Consider the following 19,643-nt stretch of genomic DNA (forward strand, 5'->3'; position numbering starts at 1 on the left):
CCTTCTGTCTGTCTGGAAGAACAATAAAACAACAATTCCAGGCTGCAAAACTTTCCGCAAGGAGAGCCCTGTTTAATCTACTGGAAAAAGACATAATGAGATGCAGTGCTTGGCAGCTGGAATTAGACTGATCAAACCAGAAACAGGGACATTTTTAACAGTGAGAATAGCATACTGCTGCAACCATCCACCTAAGGATTATTTAAAATACTCCCTCACATCAAGTCCTTAAAGTCAGGGCTGTTGACAGATGTGTGACACAGCTCACAGGGAAATGCAAGCTTCCTGCAGTCATTCCTACATGGAGTTCTGTCTCTTGCACCATGCTCTAATTCAGATTAGATGATCATAAATGGTCCCTCTTGACCTTAAAAATCTACAATGATGCTCAAGTAATGGTAAGAATTACTTCAAGGAGTTACAGCTCTGCATAAGCCAGGGAGATCACAAACTGTGTGACATTTCTGCACCAATGGCCTGTGTCACTCCCATCCCACACAAACAGGCTGAGGGCCACAGGCAGAGCTGGGCTGGACAGCTGGCAGTCAGGAATCAAAGTCAGTCCCTTGCTCTTGGGTTAGCAAAAGCTGAAAGAACTGTAAAAAAGCCACCATGTACCTTGAAGAAGCACCTCCCCTCTAAAACATCAGCTGCCTGAAGTGTCAAGGACTTGGAAAAGAAAGAAAAACTGGTCTAATTCACATTTCCCAGCAGAGGGTTGCTACAGCGTGGTCTTTATAAAAATGGCACAGGCAGGATGACAAAAAAATCTCTCTTCCCCAAATAACTGAGCAAATCTAAAATAGTTAATCCTGGAAACATTCTCAAAAGATTAGCCATGGCTCAACTAACTTTAACGATGATAATTTTTAATTTAATTTAAAGTTGAATATCCTTGTGCAATAATGGCAGAGATGAAGGACTATTAGGGAATAATCTTGTTTACGGATCAGTGAACTCAGAAAATTGCCAAGGCACTGTGAAACATATTCCTTATTCACACCTCATAATTAACTGAGTGTTCTGCTGCAATATTAAAGTCATCTTTCTCATGAAAGAGCTGCTCATTTGGGCTGGTAGGCCACTGAGGGAGTCTCATTCTGTCCTGGCATTTCCAAACTCCCAGGAAAAAGCACCTTCAATCCATAAAAACAGCAGACTCCCAAAGAGTAAGGGAAGGCAGAGAAAGCCTTTGGTCCATGACAGAAGCACAGCTTGTACAGAGAAAAAACCCACTTCTCTCCTTCCTTAGTGCCACTGGGAGCATTTCTCTTTTAAAGGCAACTGAAAGAATTAATTAATTAATTTGGCCTCTTGACTCCACTTTTGATGGAGTCACATGAAAGCCACAAACAGTGACATGAAAGCCATGGGACAGCAGCTCTGATGGCTTGCTCTGTCTAGATCTCAGTACTCAAAAGCAACAAATGCTGAAGCTTCAGCTTCCAGGAAAGCAGAGGATGACAGGGGGCTCTATCCTTTCAGCAAATTTTAAGAAAGGAATTGTCAATTTACTGGGAGGAAGACTTTTGTTGATTTCGGAAATCTTGGATTAAGTCTCTGCTTTAAGACACATTTTATGTTTGTGAATTTGGGCAAATGCTCAAAATTTCTGCCCTTTGTTTTAGAGAGGTAATTCCTCTCCCTGGGTGATAAGAGCATAGACACAAGGGGATTGTGCCCTTCTACTCAGCCCACAAGCCTTGCCCAAGGTTTCTTTGAGATATTACTGATTCCCCAAAGAGCAGTTAAGAAGAGAAGGATATACTGTAAACCCACACCTTGGTAACTGAGATCCAGATACAGCAACTACAAACTTCCATGGTGTAATCTCTGGCCCCAAAATCAGCCTGGCTCATCTCAGCTTAGCTCAGCATCTCACTGCAGCCCTTCCCTTGTAACGGGGAACAGGCCAGGCAGATGCAGCCAAAGCCAGTACACACAACAGAAAACACAGTTATAAAATGCACTCACATTTTTCCATTCTGATTTTTACTGTACACATTACCTAAACAGACTCAAATCAAAACAAAATAATAAACAACACATAAAAAAGTAATGCCATAAATCAGCATAAAAAAAAATTGCAGCTTGTGAAAAACAGAACTAAGAATGCAATGAATAAAAATCTGAGTTCCAGCATGATATTCTGAGACTTTCCCTTCCTCTGCCCATTTCCCAAAGGATCTAATAGAGATCAAAGAGGTACAGGAAAGGGTAATAAGGCTCATCAGACACATGGAATGGTGTCTGCGTGAGGAGAGAGTCAAGAGAACAGGGCTCTCCACCCTGGGAAGGGAGCACACACACAGAGGTACTGTAAAATGATGAAGGGCCTGAGGAAGGGAACCAGCAAAATTACTTTCTACTTCTTATCACACAAAGTCAAAGGGCTCCCAATGAAATTATCAGGTTTCAAGCAAACAAAGAGATTCCTTTATATGGTGTGTAATTAAAATCACAGTACTCCCAGCAACAAGAGGCCTTTAAAGTCAGAGGAGAGAAGAGTTCTAAAAAGGAAATTAGGCAACTCCACAGAGGACAGGTCCATGGAGAGTCTTAAACACAGTGCTCCAGATACAGCATCCAGACCCATGGACTCTAAATCAATGCCTGGCACACGTTCAGCAGCCACAGTAAGGAAAGATAACCCTGTCCTGGCCCCATTCCCATCCTTCTCTTCTCTGTAATCACCCAGTAATGACCATGGTGAGAACACTGAGCTAGATGGATCCCTGGTTTGATATGGTGCTCCCACAGTGTTCTCCTGTTTTGTTAAATATACTAATAGGAGTTCAACAGACAAATCCTAACTTAAAGTAAAACCAATTCTTTGTTGGGTTGTTTTCTTCCCTTGAAGAAGCATCATGCAAAAATTCCTCTATTTACATTAATGCACAGCACTAGACCAAATGCATGAACAAATGCCCTCTGGCTGGAAAGCTATCCATCACCTCCCATGAATGAAGGAATTTCACTTTCCATAGTGAGTAATTCCATGATGGAGATACCACTCAGGACCACAGGCAGGGCCATTACAGTGAATCCACAGTGTGCCAGCCAAGACCAGCAAGGAATGCTGATCATCACAGACTGAGCAGAAAGACCAGCATTAGCATACATTTAGAGCACAGAGCAGGTGACAGCTTTCTAAAATAAAAATTCCTGATGCTTTTACCAAAAACATTTGTATTGTAAACAACTCATCTGCTGAAATGAATGTTTGATATAATTAACAGTGGAGAGAACAGGAGACAAGAGGGAGAACAACAACAAATTAACTGAGTTTACTGCCAGAAAACAAAAAAAAAAAATCTCTGCTTCCAACTTTTACAGATAACTCACAGCTGCAGTGATAGAAGGGGCTGACATGAGATTAGGCAGAGATTATGGTAAATGTAAGTAAATCAGATAATACCAAAATATTCCAAGAGACCCCAAGGCCATCATTTTTACACCAGTTTGGTCTCTGCAGAAATTCCTACATGGCCTTGAAGGAACTGTGTGTGTAACAGCAGTGTATGAGGGGATAAAGCTGTGTTTTATGGAAGGATATAAAGGTAATGTTCCATCTCCCTTCCATCTCTAACTCTTTCCCTGAATTTTATTGTGAACAATCAGTGGAAAAGTTTCTTGTCAAGCTTTTCCTGCTAATTTTCCTCTTTGGAGTAACACCCAGAGGGTTTGTTGGCATCTTTCACAGATTAAATGGAACAGTACTTTATTCCATACTTTTTACACTAGCACACCAAAGTGCAACCACAGTTAGTTTAAAAGTAATCATTTTATGTTTAATATCTCCTTATGCCAGAGCTGATTTGCAAAACCAAGGGATTTCACAGGTCACAAAAGGAGGGATTTGAGCAGACTTCAGCCCCAGCCTGAGCAGAGGATCTACAGCAAACATGCTGCAAAGCAAAGCTTTAAACAGAGGGAAAAACTGCATTACCCACATGGCAAAAGAATGGTAATTTCTTAAGACAACCTAACTTTTGGAAAAGAGGTGAAAAAAAAAGAAATCAAAACAACCACCACAGCATATTCTGGTATAAGATTATAATTTAAACCACTCTATGATCAGCTGTGGCAGGCAATGAGAACTCATGAGGCAAAGCTGGGTGCCACCAGATGCTGTGAGACCTGTCAGACCTGGAGAGCAAACACTCACCAGCAGCATTCCAACAGCCCAAGCACAAACCTCGCCTTTCTCAGCTTACTTTGGCCAATTTCTGAATTTTAACATGGATGTTTGGGAATGTGGAATGCATTTTACAAGGGTCCCTTCTGCACTGCAGTTTCCTGGATATTCACATTCTGGAAATTGCTTAAAAGAATAGAAACAGAAAATCTGCATTTCAAAGATCAAGAGAGGAAAGTGTGTTCCAGCCTTTCCAAGCCAAGTAGAAGATTAAAGTTTCTAATGCACTCGTTGGAAAAGAATATTGGGATAACTGCATTAGAAATGTGAAAGAGGATTTAATACTCTACTTTAGATTAAGTTGAAGATTAAGCTTCCAGTCAGGGAAGAATCTGTTCATCTTGGAAAGCATACAGGGAGGCTGAGAGAAGCATTACACATGCAAGCAGATTTCTTTTTAGACTTTTTAACCAAATATTAAATCTCAACAGCTACTTCATATTAAAAAAATCAAAGTAACCCTTATCACACAACCTAAACCATCCACACAAAGTCACACTTGATGAGATTGGTGTCCTTATTTTGAGCAAATGATTGCTTGTATCAGCCTGTGAGCATTTAAAGCCAAGTAACTTAGTCCTGAGAGTCTGCTGTCCCTCCCTTAATACATGCTGTGATTACCAGGCTCACAGAGGAAACATGGACCAGCTTGGAAAGCATCAGTCATTAATGAGGTAGGTAGGTACAGCTGAGTCCTTTACTCCTGAGAACAGCCTAGAAGTTTCCAAAAAGATGTCAAAAAATGTGCCTGGAAGTCAAAGTGTAAGAGAGAAATTGTTCAATTAGATTTGCTATCCTGGGAAATACCTGCAATAATCTCAGTATCATCCATCTTCAGGTGTTGTGGTTGGGTTGTTTTTTTTTTTTATTTCCTGGGTGACTGAAATACTGTTCTGTGCCAAACTAACCCAGATTTACTGCAGGGAAAATGACCTTGCAAGCCATTAGGGTTTGTTCCTGTTTCTCAGCTGCTGTTAATTCTTTGACAGTGGTTTACAGGGCTTTCAGAGAAAGCCAATGGACACGGGCACACTGCTGCTTCAAACGCTGCTTTAATGAGACTGCCAGGAACTGTGAATAGAAAGGCAGTCCTGTGAGGCAAAGGGAATGAACAGAGACTCCTGTGAGTCAGCTCTGGGACACACAGGCTGCACCTACAAATTGGGGATTTCCAATTAGCAACACAGGGAACAGAAGAGGCTGATGTACAATGAAGTGACTGCAACTGCAGGGCTTAAATGCAGTTCCCATTAATGAGAGAGAAAAACCTTCTCCCTCTGCACACGAATGAATAAGCCATCAGCATCTTTCAGAAGATGGGGAAAAAAGAAACCCAAAACCAGTCATTAACTTCTCCTCCTGATTCTTGTTTTGCACAGCACCATTCTTCATCCCAGGCACAGTTTCCACAAAAATGGATTTTCATGAACTAAATCAAAGTCTAAAGAATCTTTAAAAGACTAAATAATCTTCTCTAGAGAGGGAAAAAAAAAAAAAACCAAGCTAGAACATGTTAAGTCATCATCAGCTAAGAAAAGTAACATCAGACTCCGTCTTGTCCCTTTTTTCTGATGTTCAGTGCACATGAAGGCAAACTACTTCAGTTTATTTGCTGCTTACTGAAATAAACAGGGCCTCTTGGTACTGTCAATATAAGGAGAAATTATTTACTTTCCTCTTCCTTCTAGGAAGTACTTATAAAGAGGGAGAGAGGTGTTTTTCTGCACTGCAAGAGAAGTGCTATCCAGAACAGTGGCTGAAACAGATCCAACAAAGGGTGTCAAATTTAAAACCAACCCTCTTCTATTCAAACAACTGCATGCACAAGTGCCTACTTTTCCAGCCACAGGGAAGCCAAGAGTGAGATCAGCTGTGGCTCCATGCCACCCCAAGCACCAGAGCAGAGCAGGCTCCTGGCTTCTGCCTGGCTCTCCATGCTCCATCCTCCTCAAACCCAGGCAGAGAGCACAGGAAAATCAGTATATTAGCTATAGGGCAGAGGAGAGCTGAACCCCCAAGATGAGGGAGGGGGTTTTGACCTCATGGAGAGATGAGGTCAAAAAGAAACTGAGGTTTGCAGCCCATAGAGCAGAAACCCATGCAGAGGGGAGGAGGAGATAAGCAAAGACAGTGAGTGCTGAAAGCTGAAAGAATCCAGAGGGACCTCACCCCCATGCTGGGCAGAAGACTGAACTGGAGAGATGGGAGGAGAGGGGAGCACAGGGAGGACACAAAAGGCAGTACAAGGACACAGATCAGGGCCCCTGAATTGGCTTGGCAAGGACTTAGGGGACAGGAGAACAGGAGGGACCTTGGGAGTGAGACCAACACAGTAGCTCTTGAGGGAAGCAGCAAGATCCAAAAGGCAAAGCCTGAGGAGCAAAGAGCAGAACAATTACATGGTTAAGGAAAAGCAAACAAGAGAAGAGATGAGGATGGGCTGCAGCAGGTGAGGCAGGGCAACTAACTGGGAAGAAAGGAAGGAAAGGGCTGCCAGAAGAAGTTGCATATGCTGGGCTGGGTTCATTCCTCTCCAGGTCTGGAAGGGAACATCATATCATTGTGCCTCCTCAGTCTGCACATATCTAAAGGAAGAGGCCCCTCACCTCTCAAGACTGACTCCTACAGAGCACAGTCTGCTGCTGCCAGCAGTCTGTTTGCTCAACCAGCACATGTCCATGAAGTAAATACAAAGGTGAATCCAACTCAACATCCATGTGGTTCCCCACTATAAAATTTCTGGCTATTCACTTTACTTGTTCTGAACAGTAAGGAAGTTACACATGCAGAAACTATGCCAAAAGTACTTTAGAAGATTGCAGACCTATGTAACAAACTGCAAGGAAATACCAGCACTTGGTGGTGTGTACACAGAGGAATTACTGAGAAGCTGTAAATCTGTCTCAGAGCAGGACTTGAATAACATGAAGTAAATACGGCATGGGGCAATGCTCTGGACCAGGAAAAAACAAAATATCAAATAGTTACTCGTTAACTGATCCCCATCCATTCTGGGCAACAACTCCAGCAGGGATTGTGCAAAAAAGAAAAAGCCATGTGATAGTGTAATTAAAGACTGTCACAATAAAAACACACAAGGAGGCCAAAATTAAAGCAGATCTTTCTTATCTGGCTAATGCATATTTTGCAGCACAATGAGGTCTAAACAAGCCTTATTCTGCATTCATGCAACCTTAGTCATCACCATATCAAAGCAGTGCTGCTCTTAACTGAACTTCAGTCTGCAAGCAATGAGTTCAGTCACTTGCACTGAAACAGCACTTGAAGATTGCAAAAATTAAGACACATAATGGCACAAGCATGCCTAAGAGAGAATCCTTGGCTTGGTTTCTCTTTTGGGAGGGGGACAGAAGACAACCAGCACATCACACAAATGGAAAAGCAGCATGCATTACTGTGCCTCATCTTCCAGCACATGCCATGGGAACAGAGAGATGTAATTATTTCCCCAAGATTACACAAGGGTTCTCTGGAAGACAGTTCCAGGGCAGAGCACGTAAATCCTTGGCTGAATCCATGGCTGTAAGCACAGGGGCACCCACATCTCACATTTCCAGACTAGCAGAGCCTTCTGATGGCCTCAGGTGCCATCTGTGCATGACAATAAATATTGTCACTGACTGCAGGGGAAATCCTGGCCTTCAGAAAGAGTCACTCAACATTTCCTACACAGACTGTACAGACACAGCAGCAGAGAGAGCTATTGCTCAAACTCACAATGGAAAAGCCATCTGAAGAACTGAGTTCAGAGAAGAACAAACCACAGGCCAAATCCACCTCTGCAATCCACCTCCCCAGAGGCAGCCAAACTTCATTCATAACTTAAGCTTACTAAACAGCAAGAATGACAGAGCCTCAGCAAACCTGCTAGAATAAAAAAACTTGCAACACCCCAGAAGGAGCATCCCACAGATCCCAGGATAGCAATGACACTTACCTAATCTGCCACCTTTCAGCACTCACTGTGCCTCCCCAGGCCTTGGGACTCAGGGCCCTACTTGCCTTTTGGAGCAAACTTTGTTGTCCTATTCTCAATTCAATTTTAAATATAAATTAAGAGAAAAAAACAAAAAAAAAAAAAAACAAAAAAAAAAAAGAAAACAGCCTGTAGCCAGTGACAATGCAGCACTTCCTTTTCCCTGCTTTCACACAGAGGCAATTCATTTTTCACCTTTGCTCAGAGTATCACAGACTAGGAGCTTGATCCTTTATTTGTAACATCTTGCAACCCTGAGGACATCACCAGTGACAGAGGAAGGAAAAAGCCTGGGCTGGCTCTACTGCTTAATGCTCCAGATTACTCGTTTTGCTTTCCTAAAGAAGAAAAGCATTTCGACTGCCAGGCTCCCAGATGTTGCAGTAAGGTAGAAAAATCATAAAGAAAGGCTTCATAAAAGCAAGCCTGTTCTCCTAATATCAATGGCTGGCCTTGTCAGCCACTGCAAGTTCCCATGTGAAAGCAATTCTGGTGTGAGCAGTTCGTTAGCATAACAATCTGCTCCTGGGTGAAAAACAACTTGCACCTGTATAAACTGGTTTTAGATAGAAAAATGACAACTATCTCTCACAAACAACTTTTCCTGCACGAACACACGGAGGGTTTGAGTGACCAATCAATACAGGGTGACAAATTGTTACACACCAATAAGTAATTGGCAAGAAAACTATTGAGCAATTGGAGTCACACACAAGGTCTGGAAAACTCTATAAAAAGGAGTTATGTGAATAAACAGGGTTTTTTTTCCACCATGAAGGAAAGGAGTCCATGTGATTTATCCCCATACCCAGACCTTTTTCACCACAGACAACCCCAAACTGCCCTGGAATTTCTCCACCAGCTTTTGCAGTGGTGTTTGCAAAGCCCTTTAACACTTCCTTGCTATTTTGCTGTTGGCACAGCAAGGAACTTCCAGGCCAGAGACAAGTACCCAGGTTTCCTGCCTCATTTTAGTCAGGGGCAAACACTCAACATAAACAATAGTTACCTCCCTGCTGCTTTTCTCAGAGACACGTTGCTTTCTGCTGCTGTGCTTTGCATTTGAAAGCGACCACCACTGACCTCCAGAGTGTGTAAGTGCAAATGGGAACAACTCGCCAAAATTTAAAGAAGTTGTACCAAAATTTAAGAAAGCTGTACCCCATCTAACAAAGTGTTTTCCTCTCACTTTTATAATACAGGCAGTTTCACACCCACATTTTCCTATCAAACACTCTCTAACAAATTCAAGAAAAGGTAAAGTTTGCACACATGAAAGCCCACATCTGGGAAAGTGGTCACACTTTTCTGTCTTTATCAGTTACAAATCTAGAACATAGCATTGCCCTGTGTGGCATGGGGAAGGAACAGAAATTCAGCTGACACTTCTGCTTTTTGAACAGTAATTTCATGTTTAAGCAGAAATGTGCTATACTCTATACTATCATATCAGTCCAAAAAGAAAAAAAAATTAAAAATCATTGCTACATAAAGGATTGGAAATAGAAGGAGGCAGTGAGGAAAAGCCAAGCAATTGTTGCACAGTCCCACACTGTGTGTGCCAGTGCCTTCCCTCATGCTGAAGGACAGCATCTGTTTCAGCTCAACCCCTGACCATGCACACTGCACAGGGACTCAGGGAAGATAAGTAATGACCTCAACATATTTTTCCTCACAGTCTATCAAACTTAGGGCCAGCACAGACATCCCTGGAATGCACCACATTCTGCAGAGCATTTCCATCTTCCCTTGCTACTGTAAGAGGGAACAACAGCACCACCAGTTTAGTCATCAGATCCCATTTATCCCTCCTACAGCCTTTAGGATTTCATTGGATTTTGGATCAATGGGGTTTTGGGCCTGGTTCCCACAATGTTAATGAGTAGTGAGCTCCCACATTCTTATACACACAATACAGATTTAAAGTGATGCTGTTGGGCACAGCTCCAGGTACACCTGCTTTTCATGTAACCTGGCAAAAAAAAAAAACATAAATAAAAATAATATACAAAAAACACTATGCAACCATTCATATACATGGAAAACAGTAACACTAATTCCAGTATATGGTCCACTGCAAGGGAAGAGTCTCACCACCAGCAGACACAATAAAAATGAGCTTCTGGGACACCAAAGAGAAACAGAGATTTCAGTTTCAAAAGTATGCAAGCTGTTGTGGAGTCTTGTTTTCCAAGAAGCTTAGACTGCAGTCCCCAGCTATTTATAAAACTCAAAACCTTCAGAGTGATTAGGTGCCTTGGAGGTGTTCATGGGCTAGATCACATTTGGCAACACAGAGTGTGTGGCACATAGAACATGGCATAACCAAAACCAATTAAGGAAAGAAAAAAGGTAAAAAAATAAATCCCAGTTTTCAGTGGCCTCAACAAATCATGAAAAAGAGAATGAGTGATGATTGCCACTGACAGTGATTTTCAACAGGACACAGACCACACCAGAGTGAAGGCACTGAGGCCTTACCCCAAACTCAAGTACAAGCCTGACATGAAAGTTCTGTCTGTCCTTCCCCATTTATCTCATATGGAAATGCACACACACTCACAAGCCTCCTTCAGGTTTTAAAACTCAGGGAGGTGGATCAAACCCACAAGAGACTCTAGTTAGCTCATCTCAGTAGCATATGGCAGCATTCCCCAAAACTGCAATAAATAGTGGTGATAAAACCTACAGCTTCCTCCAGACTAATTCATTCCTTACTCCTAAAGGCAACTGGGACTGCAACCCACATATTCACTGGATGGCTGAAGATAAGAGTAAGTGACAATAAAGAACAAAAATATCTCTGCACCAAGAATTTACATAACTAGCGCCAGTTACTGCCAATTAGACCAATTCCCTTAATTCTTCCATTACATCTTCCTGCATTTTTCAGTTGCTGTAGCAAGAAGAGGTACAATAAATTATTATTAAATAGAAACCTACTTGATCACATTACAAGTACTTAAAAGTACAGATTAGTGCCTTGCTACTTTATTTTCATTAAAACCTTACAACTAGTAATCTGGTAGACTAAATAAGATACCTGAAGCTACTTCACTATGCCAAGTCTGTCCACCAATTTTGGAGGTCCTGAAATATTTAAAGCTTTTTCCCCCCCCCCCATCCTTTTGCTATGCAAGAAGACCTACACAAGTCAGACAAATGTGAATTCCAAGGCAAAATTGCATAAAGAATCTTACAGATTCAACAGCAACTTCTTCTTTTTTTCTTCTATAGCAAGGATTTTTTTTTTAATACAGAATGTATTTTAATAGAGAAATTGTATTGAGTTCTTCCTGCTTCATACCATATAATATGTCAACAGCACAACTCTCACAGGCACGCTTCCCTCTCAGCCACTGGGACCAAGCCAGCTCCACTCTGGGCATCCCACAGCCAACTCTCACACAGCAAGCCTTTGCAAGTGTGCTGTACACAGTCAGTCACTTGAGAAGAGAGCAGCTGAGCAGCTCACACCACCATGAGAGCCCCTTTTCAAACAGAAAGCAGCTATGTACACGCAGGGCTTGGTTTGCCATGTGCACAAATCCTTCACAACACTTGAAGGGGGAGCTGCCAAAAAGCAAATGCCAATTGGCAGCGTGGAGGAGCTCGCTCTGGAGCCGTCCCACATGCACAGGCTCTCCAACTCAGCTTCTGCAGCCTCCCCTGAAGAGGCTGGGAGGCAAGAGGCTTTCCCTTTGTGCAAGAAAGGGATGTTCCCAAAAGCGGGGGCAGAGGGAGGGTGTCTGGAAAAAAGTACAAAGCAAAGGAGGGGAGAAAGGAGCAGTATGAAAAAACAGGAGTGAAAGGAACAAGGAATAAGATGATGGAACAAGACAGAAGATGCTTTTTATATTAACCTCCTGCCCCCTGTTGTGGGCATCAGTCTCTCCCTAGTAGCAAGCACCATGACAAAAGGAATGGCCTCAAGACACACCAGGGAAGTTTAAAATTAGATATTAGGAACATTTTCTTCACTGAAAGGGTTGTCAACAACAGACTGCCCAAGGAAGCAGTGGAGTCACCATCACTGAAGGTATTTAAAAGATGTGCAGATGTGGCATTAGGGACATAGTAGCAGGCTTGGCAGTGCTGAGGTAATGGCTGGACTTGATAATCTTAGACATCTTTTCCAACCTGAACGATCCTATGACACTATCCATCAGGGAAAACAGAGACAAATACAAGGATCAAAGAGAACAAAAACACTAACATGTCCTCAGATATTTGTGGGATTCACATTCTCTGAACCTGAGAAAAGCAGAGAGAGAAGCAGAGAAAAGAACGATCAAAACAATTCTTCTCTCATTCATTGCTCCTGTGTTGGGCCAAAGTAGAATGCAATATGGAGATTGTTTACCCAAAGTGATGGTGTTTTGTTTCCTTGGCCTATCAGGCTGTTATAGATGGATAATGAGATGATTGGCTCTCACAATTAAAATATCACTATTGTGTGAATATTAAGAAAAGCTTTAGTGCTGTACAGTTATGTTATTGTAGTTTAGATGCCCTCTGCTCTCCCCACAGTTCCCTTTCCCCCCTGTGTTGCTGCCATCACACAGCCTGGGCTGTCCAGGACAGGTACAAAGAAGCTGCACAGGTGTCCCTGGCATGGGGCAGTGGGGAATGGAAAAGCTTGGGGGTGCTCAGGGGGGCAGCATGGCAACACCTGACCTCCAATCCAGTGACAAGAAAGCATCTCCACTGATAAAGGGCCAAGAAGAGCTGAGTGACAGACCTTGGGAGGGGCCAGGGCTGGCTGATGCAACCCCAGGGGCATAAAAGACTGAGCATCCATCTTGAAGATGAACCAGCCATGTGGTATCCATGAGGGGCAGTTCTCAGCACTGCAACTTTTTCCTTATGTAGTCCTTTGTTGTATCTTTGTTAAGGTATAATAAATGTTTTGAAATTTTCAAAGTGAGCAGTTGTTTCTCACAAGGGCCAAGCATGTGTGCAGACTGTCCATCAGCAGACAGCCACAAGATTCTGTGCAGCTGAGTGAAGTTGGGTGCTTGGGCAAACTCAGTTTTAGACATAATATAATATAGTTTAATCTAGTATAGTAATGTAGTATAATAAAGTAATTAATTTGCCTTCTTAATGCAGCCTTGGTCGGGTTTCAGGGTATCCCTGGCCAGATAGAGCAGTCCTGCTCAGCACAGCCCGAGTTCCCAGGCAGCTCCCAGCCACAGGCTACCTTAGCAAGTTTAGGTGATATCAGATCTTTTGTGATTATCAGCTCATTTTGTGATTTCAGCTCTTTGCTTGCTAAGGGCCTTTGGCAGACACAGGGAGAGAGAGGAGAAGGCTGTGTGAGGAACCTTCTGTGAAGGTTCTCAGGGAGAGCTCTTCTACCAAACTAGGCAAAAGTAGCCCTTTATATAGGTTTCAGGGGTTTTAGGAATTGTCCAATTGTAAGGGTCAAAGGGAAGTGGCCTATAGTCTTACAGAGAGATAAGCAAGGGTCTGGAGGCAGAAAAAGGAGCTTTCTAGTTCCAGTCATCATAACTTGGCATTTCCTATCTTAGTCTGCTGACCACCAGACAGGCCTTGCAGGCCCTGTGCCTGTTACACCTTCTGATAGCCATGGAGTCAGATGCATCATTCTCTCCCCATCACTGGGGTTGCCCTGATTTCTGATAGACATTCTCCTCCTTTCTCCCTTAACCCTCCTTCCACCTCCTCCCAGTAACACAAGAACAACTGTTGTATTCATATTGTTGTTATCATAGTTCTAGAGTCCCATACCTTCAGGGTGGTTTTCTCACAAGCAGCTCTTCACAGCAGTGTTGTTCCTACTGCTTCATCAGGGCACCTCCAAGGCTCTCCCCGACTGGCCAGCCCACCCCCTTTTATCCCAGTTATCTTCATTAGCCACAGCTGCTGCCCAATTAAGGGCATCACAGCTGCAGCCCATTTAGAACAACTAGGACTGGGGCAAGACCACTTATATATTGGAAAAAAAGGCTCCCAATATTACCAGTTAGATTGTGCCTGGGCCAGTCTGACCCTCGCTGCTGGGCCAAAGGCAGCAACTGCTGTGTGTCACCCCAGAGATACCTTGGCTTGCTGGTGGTTGCAGCCGGGCACTGAACAAGTCCAGGCTTGTTGGAACCCCGTTGACCTCAGGAGGAATAACTTCAGGCGATGGTGAAGAGAAAAAGGAGAGGATTCTGCTGGAGGGTTTAATGTCCAGAGGTTTATTCCATAGTTACAGAGGTCTGAACGTGAGCAACTGCTCCAACAGAATGCTGACCACATGGTCTGATGACCTTTTTAAGCTCAGGGACAGGGGGAGGGGAGGTACAGGTGAGCCACCAACCAGGTGAGAGGGGCAGGGTCTCAGGGGAAGATGACACCCAGAAAGGCCAATGACCCCCAGGCCTGAGTGGCATCCTTTGAACTTGACCAACCACACTACGCCTTGCTGGAATGTTAAGTCTGAGTGACAGGACTCACTCAGCATGGGGGTAAGGGGGAAGGGAGAGAGTATAGGCACACCTGGGAAAGTGACCTGGAAGGCCAAAATGGGACAATACAGCACACCACAACACTTACACAATACATATATTTTACCAGGACTCCTACCGTAAACACCCACAGCAATTTCAGGACAAAAAGGGCTAACACGAGGTGAAGGGAGCAGGGGTGTGCAGCAGTACCTGCGGATGGCCCAGATGGCCCTGCTGGGCACGGGCAGGCTGGGCTGCTCGCGGGGCCCGGGCGGGTGGCACGAGCTCCAGGCGCCGCGCTGGGCACAGCGATGCTGCTGCTGCTGCTTCCCGTTCTCCCGGCCGGACAGCGATGAGCCCCACGGAGCAGGCACGGGCAGCCGGGAGGGCCTCTGGGGAATGGCCCCGTTCCTCCTGAGGAAAGGCAGGGAAAGGGAAAGAAAAGGATGCGAGGACTTGTATTCTGTGCACTTTTACTCATCAAAAGGCTGAACGCTGTGAAATCAGCACAACATGGTATCTAAGTGTTAAAAACGAGAGCAGGCTCCTGGTACTAAAGTGATTTCAGGATTTTTTATAAGAAAAAGAAAGGCCTGAAGCATGGGGGGCCCAGGCTGAGCAGGAGCGCTCCCGTCGAGGATGCTGCAGCGCCGGTGCTGGGGATGTCTCCGATGACCCCGATGTGGCACAAATTCAGTGGGTCAGAAGCCCCTTTTTATCCTGGTTTTGTCCCTTTGGATTGGTTTCTTTTTGGATCCTTCATGTGCATGAAGGTTTAAGGCACTGGATTGGCCCACTACAGCTCTGTCCAGGCTGGCTCGTTTTCCCTGGGGGATGCTGCACTTTACTGAGGTGTGTTATGGTACGTTGAGTACCATATTTCTTATAACTACTCTTTAAACCCCTTTTACAATATATCAACCAAACTAACAGTACATGCTTAACAATTATCAACTATTTTACTGTCACAGATATATTTTATGAAAAATCCTTTCCTGAGGATTTTTTCTCCTGAGAAGCTGAGAGGCCTCAGAAACAAAATGTAACCAATGATTATCTGCTGCTGTGGAATGCAACAGGTGCATATGTGATTGTTTCTAATTAATGGCCAATCACAGCCCAGCTGTCTCGGACTCTCTGGTCAGTCACAAGATTTTATTATCATTCCATTCCACTCCTTTCCTTTCAAGCCTTCTGATGAAATCCTCTCTTCTATTCTTTTAGCATAGTTTTAATATAATATATATCATAAAATAATAAATCAGCCTTCTGAAACATGGAGTCAGATCCTTGTCTTTTCTCTCATCCTGAGACCCCTGTGAACACCACCACATTTTACAGCAGTTTCTAACCTATTTTTAACAAAACTACAACAGACAATACTGCTTTAATCCATTAAAAAAGCCTTTGTGTGCTGAGGACAGTATTTACTGGTTCCTAACTAGAGCTAGAGACTTGACAGCAAGAGAAGACAAGCACTCCTGTATCAAGCTGTTCTCTGGACCTCTGTTAAAATGGGAAGCACTGTGGTGTCACTCCTAATTTTTTGCTCCAGAAAACAAATGATGTTCCACCACTTTTAAACAGAAAACAAATCTGGAGAGGTTGGAAGGAGGAGCAGAGGAATTTTCAGCAGCACATAGAAGGCTGTTTGTTTTCTGCTGCCCCTTAAAGTCAAATGCAATCATATAATCTTGAGCATCACAAAGAGATAAATGCACAATACATGCAACCAGAGGAGATAACACAATACAGCACATCTGGATTAACAGCTCCATTCCTACAAGCTAAATAGTGCCACATCTGGGCAACTGGCCACCACTGAAACAAAAAAAAACAGCTTGAAAAGAGCCCCTGGAATGTGGGGCTATGGAAGGGGGAGACTGAGGAAAGGAGGGAGGAGGAAGGCACAGATTTTCCTGCAGTTAATTAACAGTTGTGTTCCCTTTAGCCAGGCAGGTCCTGAAACAGCCTGTCAGGGTGTAAATACAAGTGTTAACAAGCAAGCTGGCTGTCAGCCCCCAGAAATCTCCCTGGCTCCTTGCCCACCAGTCACACCATTAGGAACTACTTATCCAGTGAAAAGAGGAGGAATCCCCTGCCTGCTGATTGCCAGTGCTGCCACAGGGCAGGTATGAAACTGGTCTGTCCCCATGAGGGCCTGGAGAAAGGGCCACAAAGGGAAGGAAGCCAGGATGCTCCTGAGAGTCCCCCGTGTCCTCCCTGCAGCTGCTGCTCTCACCTTGTGCCAGCTCTGTTCATTTAATTCACTGGAGAAACGCAAATTCAGTGTCCTTTTTATAACCCAGATGCACACCAGCTCATGTAGGGTGTGACAGGTTCCAGGGCTGGTGGGCAGCCCCAGTGAAAACACAAAAATGATATGAGGAGTAAGAATTCCCATTCTCAGGAGCACTGAGCTCTTATATACACTCATAGATCTGCACCAAGGATGTTTTGGGAAAAAAACAGATAAAATCTATATGTAATTGTTATTATAAAAATTTTCTAATAAACCAGGACTTCTGACTCTGAATGGAGATGGAAAACAGCACAGTTATTTGTGACAGTTATAAGTGGGTGAGGGGTACAAACTCCAAAGTACTTTATTTTTCTCCACTGACTTCTGAGAGCTGCTAACTATTCCAACCAGAACTGGATGGGTATTTTCCCTCTTTTTCCATTCTAAAAGGACAGAAAAAATATCAAACCTGGTTTTACTACTAAACATCATATAACATTTCTAAACCCATGGCATTGTATCAGAATAATCAAGCAGACATTGTGAATGGAAGGAGTTAAACCGGAGAAACTTCAGGATGTTGATGCTTCAGTCAGAACTCCCACACTAAAAATAAATGTTAGTCTTGCCAGGGTGAATTCAGCATTTCAGGGGTCAGTTCTTCACATCTGGTCGATTCACCCAACAAAAGTAATCAGGCAGCAAAAGAGTAACAAAAAATTTAAAATAAAAATAAATTTAAAAAATAAAAAAAAAAACACCACGACAAAACACAGAATGCAATTGTGGGTCCCTCCAAATTTGTCAAATATCCATCTAATTCAGCAGGGCAAGTCCATCTCCCTCCAGTGCTGCATACCATAATAATACATATTTTAGACTAACAGGTGAAAAGACCTGAAAAGCACCAGAAGCACAAGAAGTTACTTACAATTTGAGTCCATTGTAGGAGAGGGAAAAGAAGTCATAAACCAAGCACACACCAAAAACAGTGACTCCAGTTTCTTTTACCAGCATTGCACACGTCCCAAGGAATAAACTAAGCAGCAAAAAGAATGGGGAGGCAGTGGGAGGGAAATGTTCCCCAACATAAAGCTGATCCACACTCCTGAAAAACAGAATTGACATGAAATACCTTAACTCTTCTGCTATTTTCATGTTTCCTACAGTCACACAAATACTGAGACACTTGTCCTTAATGCCTTAAGATGGCTGACACAAACATGTCAAGACATGAACAATCTACAATGAGAAAAGGCTTAGCCACAGGACAGGAAGGGAAGATGAAAATATGGGGAGCTGCTGCAATTCTTGGTGCACAAGAGGTGAAACAAAGACAAGCAGAAAAATAAAGTAGACTTGAAACAGTCAGGGGAAGGCAAAGTACAGAAAAGGCAGGAAAACACCTGCTTTCTGTCATGTGGAACACACATGCTTAATTCTCCTTCTGGGACAAAAAGCACTAGGCAAGCAAAAATTCCTCCATCCCACCCACAGTCCCTTGAGTCAGAGATGTGTCCTAATCACTAACAGACTGGGCAGCAAGCCCCTGTCACATGGGAGAAGGTAGGAAAGAACTGAAATCACACAGGCAGATTCCTGTGGGGTCACTGTGCTTCACACCTTCTGAAGAAAACAGCACAGTGGGTTTGCAGCAGACAGCCCCACAGGGATATCAGCAGTTTCTCCCTGTGGCTGTGATGACATGGTGCTATTTCTGAATGCAAACAATGTTATTTCAAACTGCAAATAATGCAAAAGGTGCAGAAACCCCATCCAAGGCAGCTATTTCTGTATCTACACTCGTTCAGTTCCAGTTTTAGAACACAGAGCAGCAAGCAGTGCCAAGTTTTCACCTGAAAAGGATGACTAATGGTCTAGACACACTCCTTAACTCTCTCAGACCAGGTGCTCCAGAGTCCCACAGTCACAGCATGCATTTGAAAGGCAGGCATGTGTCTGCCTGCTCTTCACTCTACACACAGACAATTTGCCTTCCATTGAAAACATTTCTTTACCATTTTTACAAGCCCTCCTCTGCTGTATGGTCAGCAGTGAAGAGGGATTGTCAATGTTGACTCCTGGTTCAGTGGTTTTTTGCTCTCATAAGCATCACCATGGCTGCAGGCAGAGGCCAGGACACCTCCATACAGCAGAGCTGTGGGAAGCACCTCTGCCAACAGCCATGAAACACTGACACTGCCTCTGGTCCCCTCCTCAAAATAAACAATATAAACAATCTCATGATGTTACCACGTACCTATTATAGGAGAGAAAAGCCAACAGAAAGAGTAGACAGGCCAGGACGTCTGCTCTGCCTACTATACCTGTTACCTGAAAGGAAAGGAGACACACAGGTGTAAAAACACATCTAAAAAAGTAAAACACTCAGTGACTGCCTCAATAATCCATGCTCAAAGCTACTATTTTTTTGATCTTTCAGTGTTATCCTCCCTCAGCATACCAAAATGTTATTTGGACAGTGTAGTGGCACAGACACATTTTATGAAAAATCCTTTCCTTAGGATTTTTTCTCCTGAGAAGCTGAGAGGCCTCAGGAACAAAATGTAACCAATGATTATCTGCTGCTCTGGAATGCAATAGGTGCATCTGTGATTGGTCTCATTGAGTTGTTTCTAATTAATGGCCAATCACAGTCCAGCTGTCTCAGACTGTCTCAGTCAGTCACAAGATTTCATTATAATCCCTTTTCTATTCTTAGCTAGCCTTCTGATGAAATCCTTCCTT

At 43.5% G+C, this 19,643-nt stretch overlaps 1 protein-coding gene across 1 annotated transcript in view; it reads right to left on the reverse strand.

Moving 5' to 3' along the window:
- The window catches only part of TMTC1 (transmembrane O-mannosyltransferase targeting cadherins 1), a 143,827-nt gene that overhangs the window by 110,162 nt on the left and 14,022 nt on the right, over nucleotides 1-19,643 (reverse strand). Inside the window, exons 3-5 of the mRNA XM_058804849.1 lie at nucleotides 19,156-19,229; nucleotides 17,827-18,003; nucleotides 14,864-15,067 (exon numbers count right to left, since the gene is read on the reverse strand). Of these exons, the coding sequence (XP_058660832.1) occupies nucleotides 14,864-15,067; nucleotides 17,827-18,003; nucleotides 19,156-19,229 (455 nt within the window). The remainder of the gene's footprint in view (nucleotides 1-14,863; nucleotides 15,068-17,826; nucleotides 18,004-19,155; nucleotides 19,230-19,643) is intronic.

The sequence above is a fragment of the Ammospiza caudacuta genome, chromosome 5 (assembly GCF_027887145.1).
Source record: "Ammospiza caudacuta isolate bAmmCau1 chromosome 5, bAmmCau1.pri, whole genome shotgun sequence".
NCBI lineage: Eukaryota > Metazoa > Chordata > Aves > Passeriformes > Passerellidae > Ammospiza > Ammospiza caudacuta.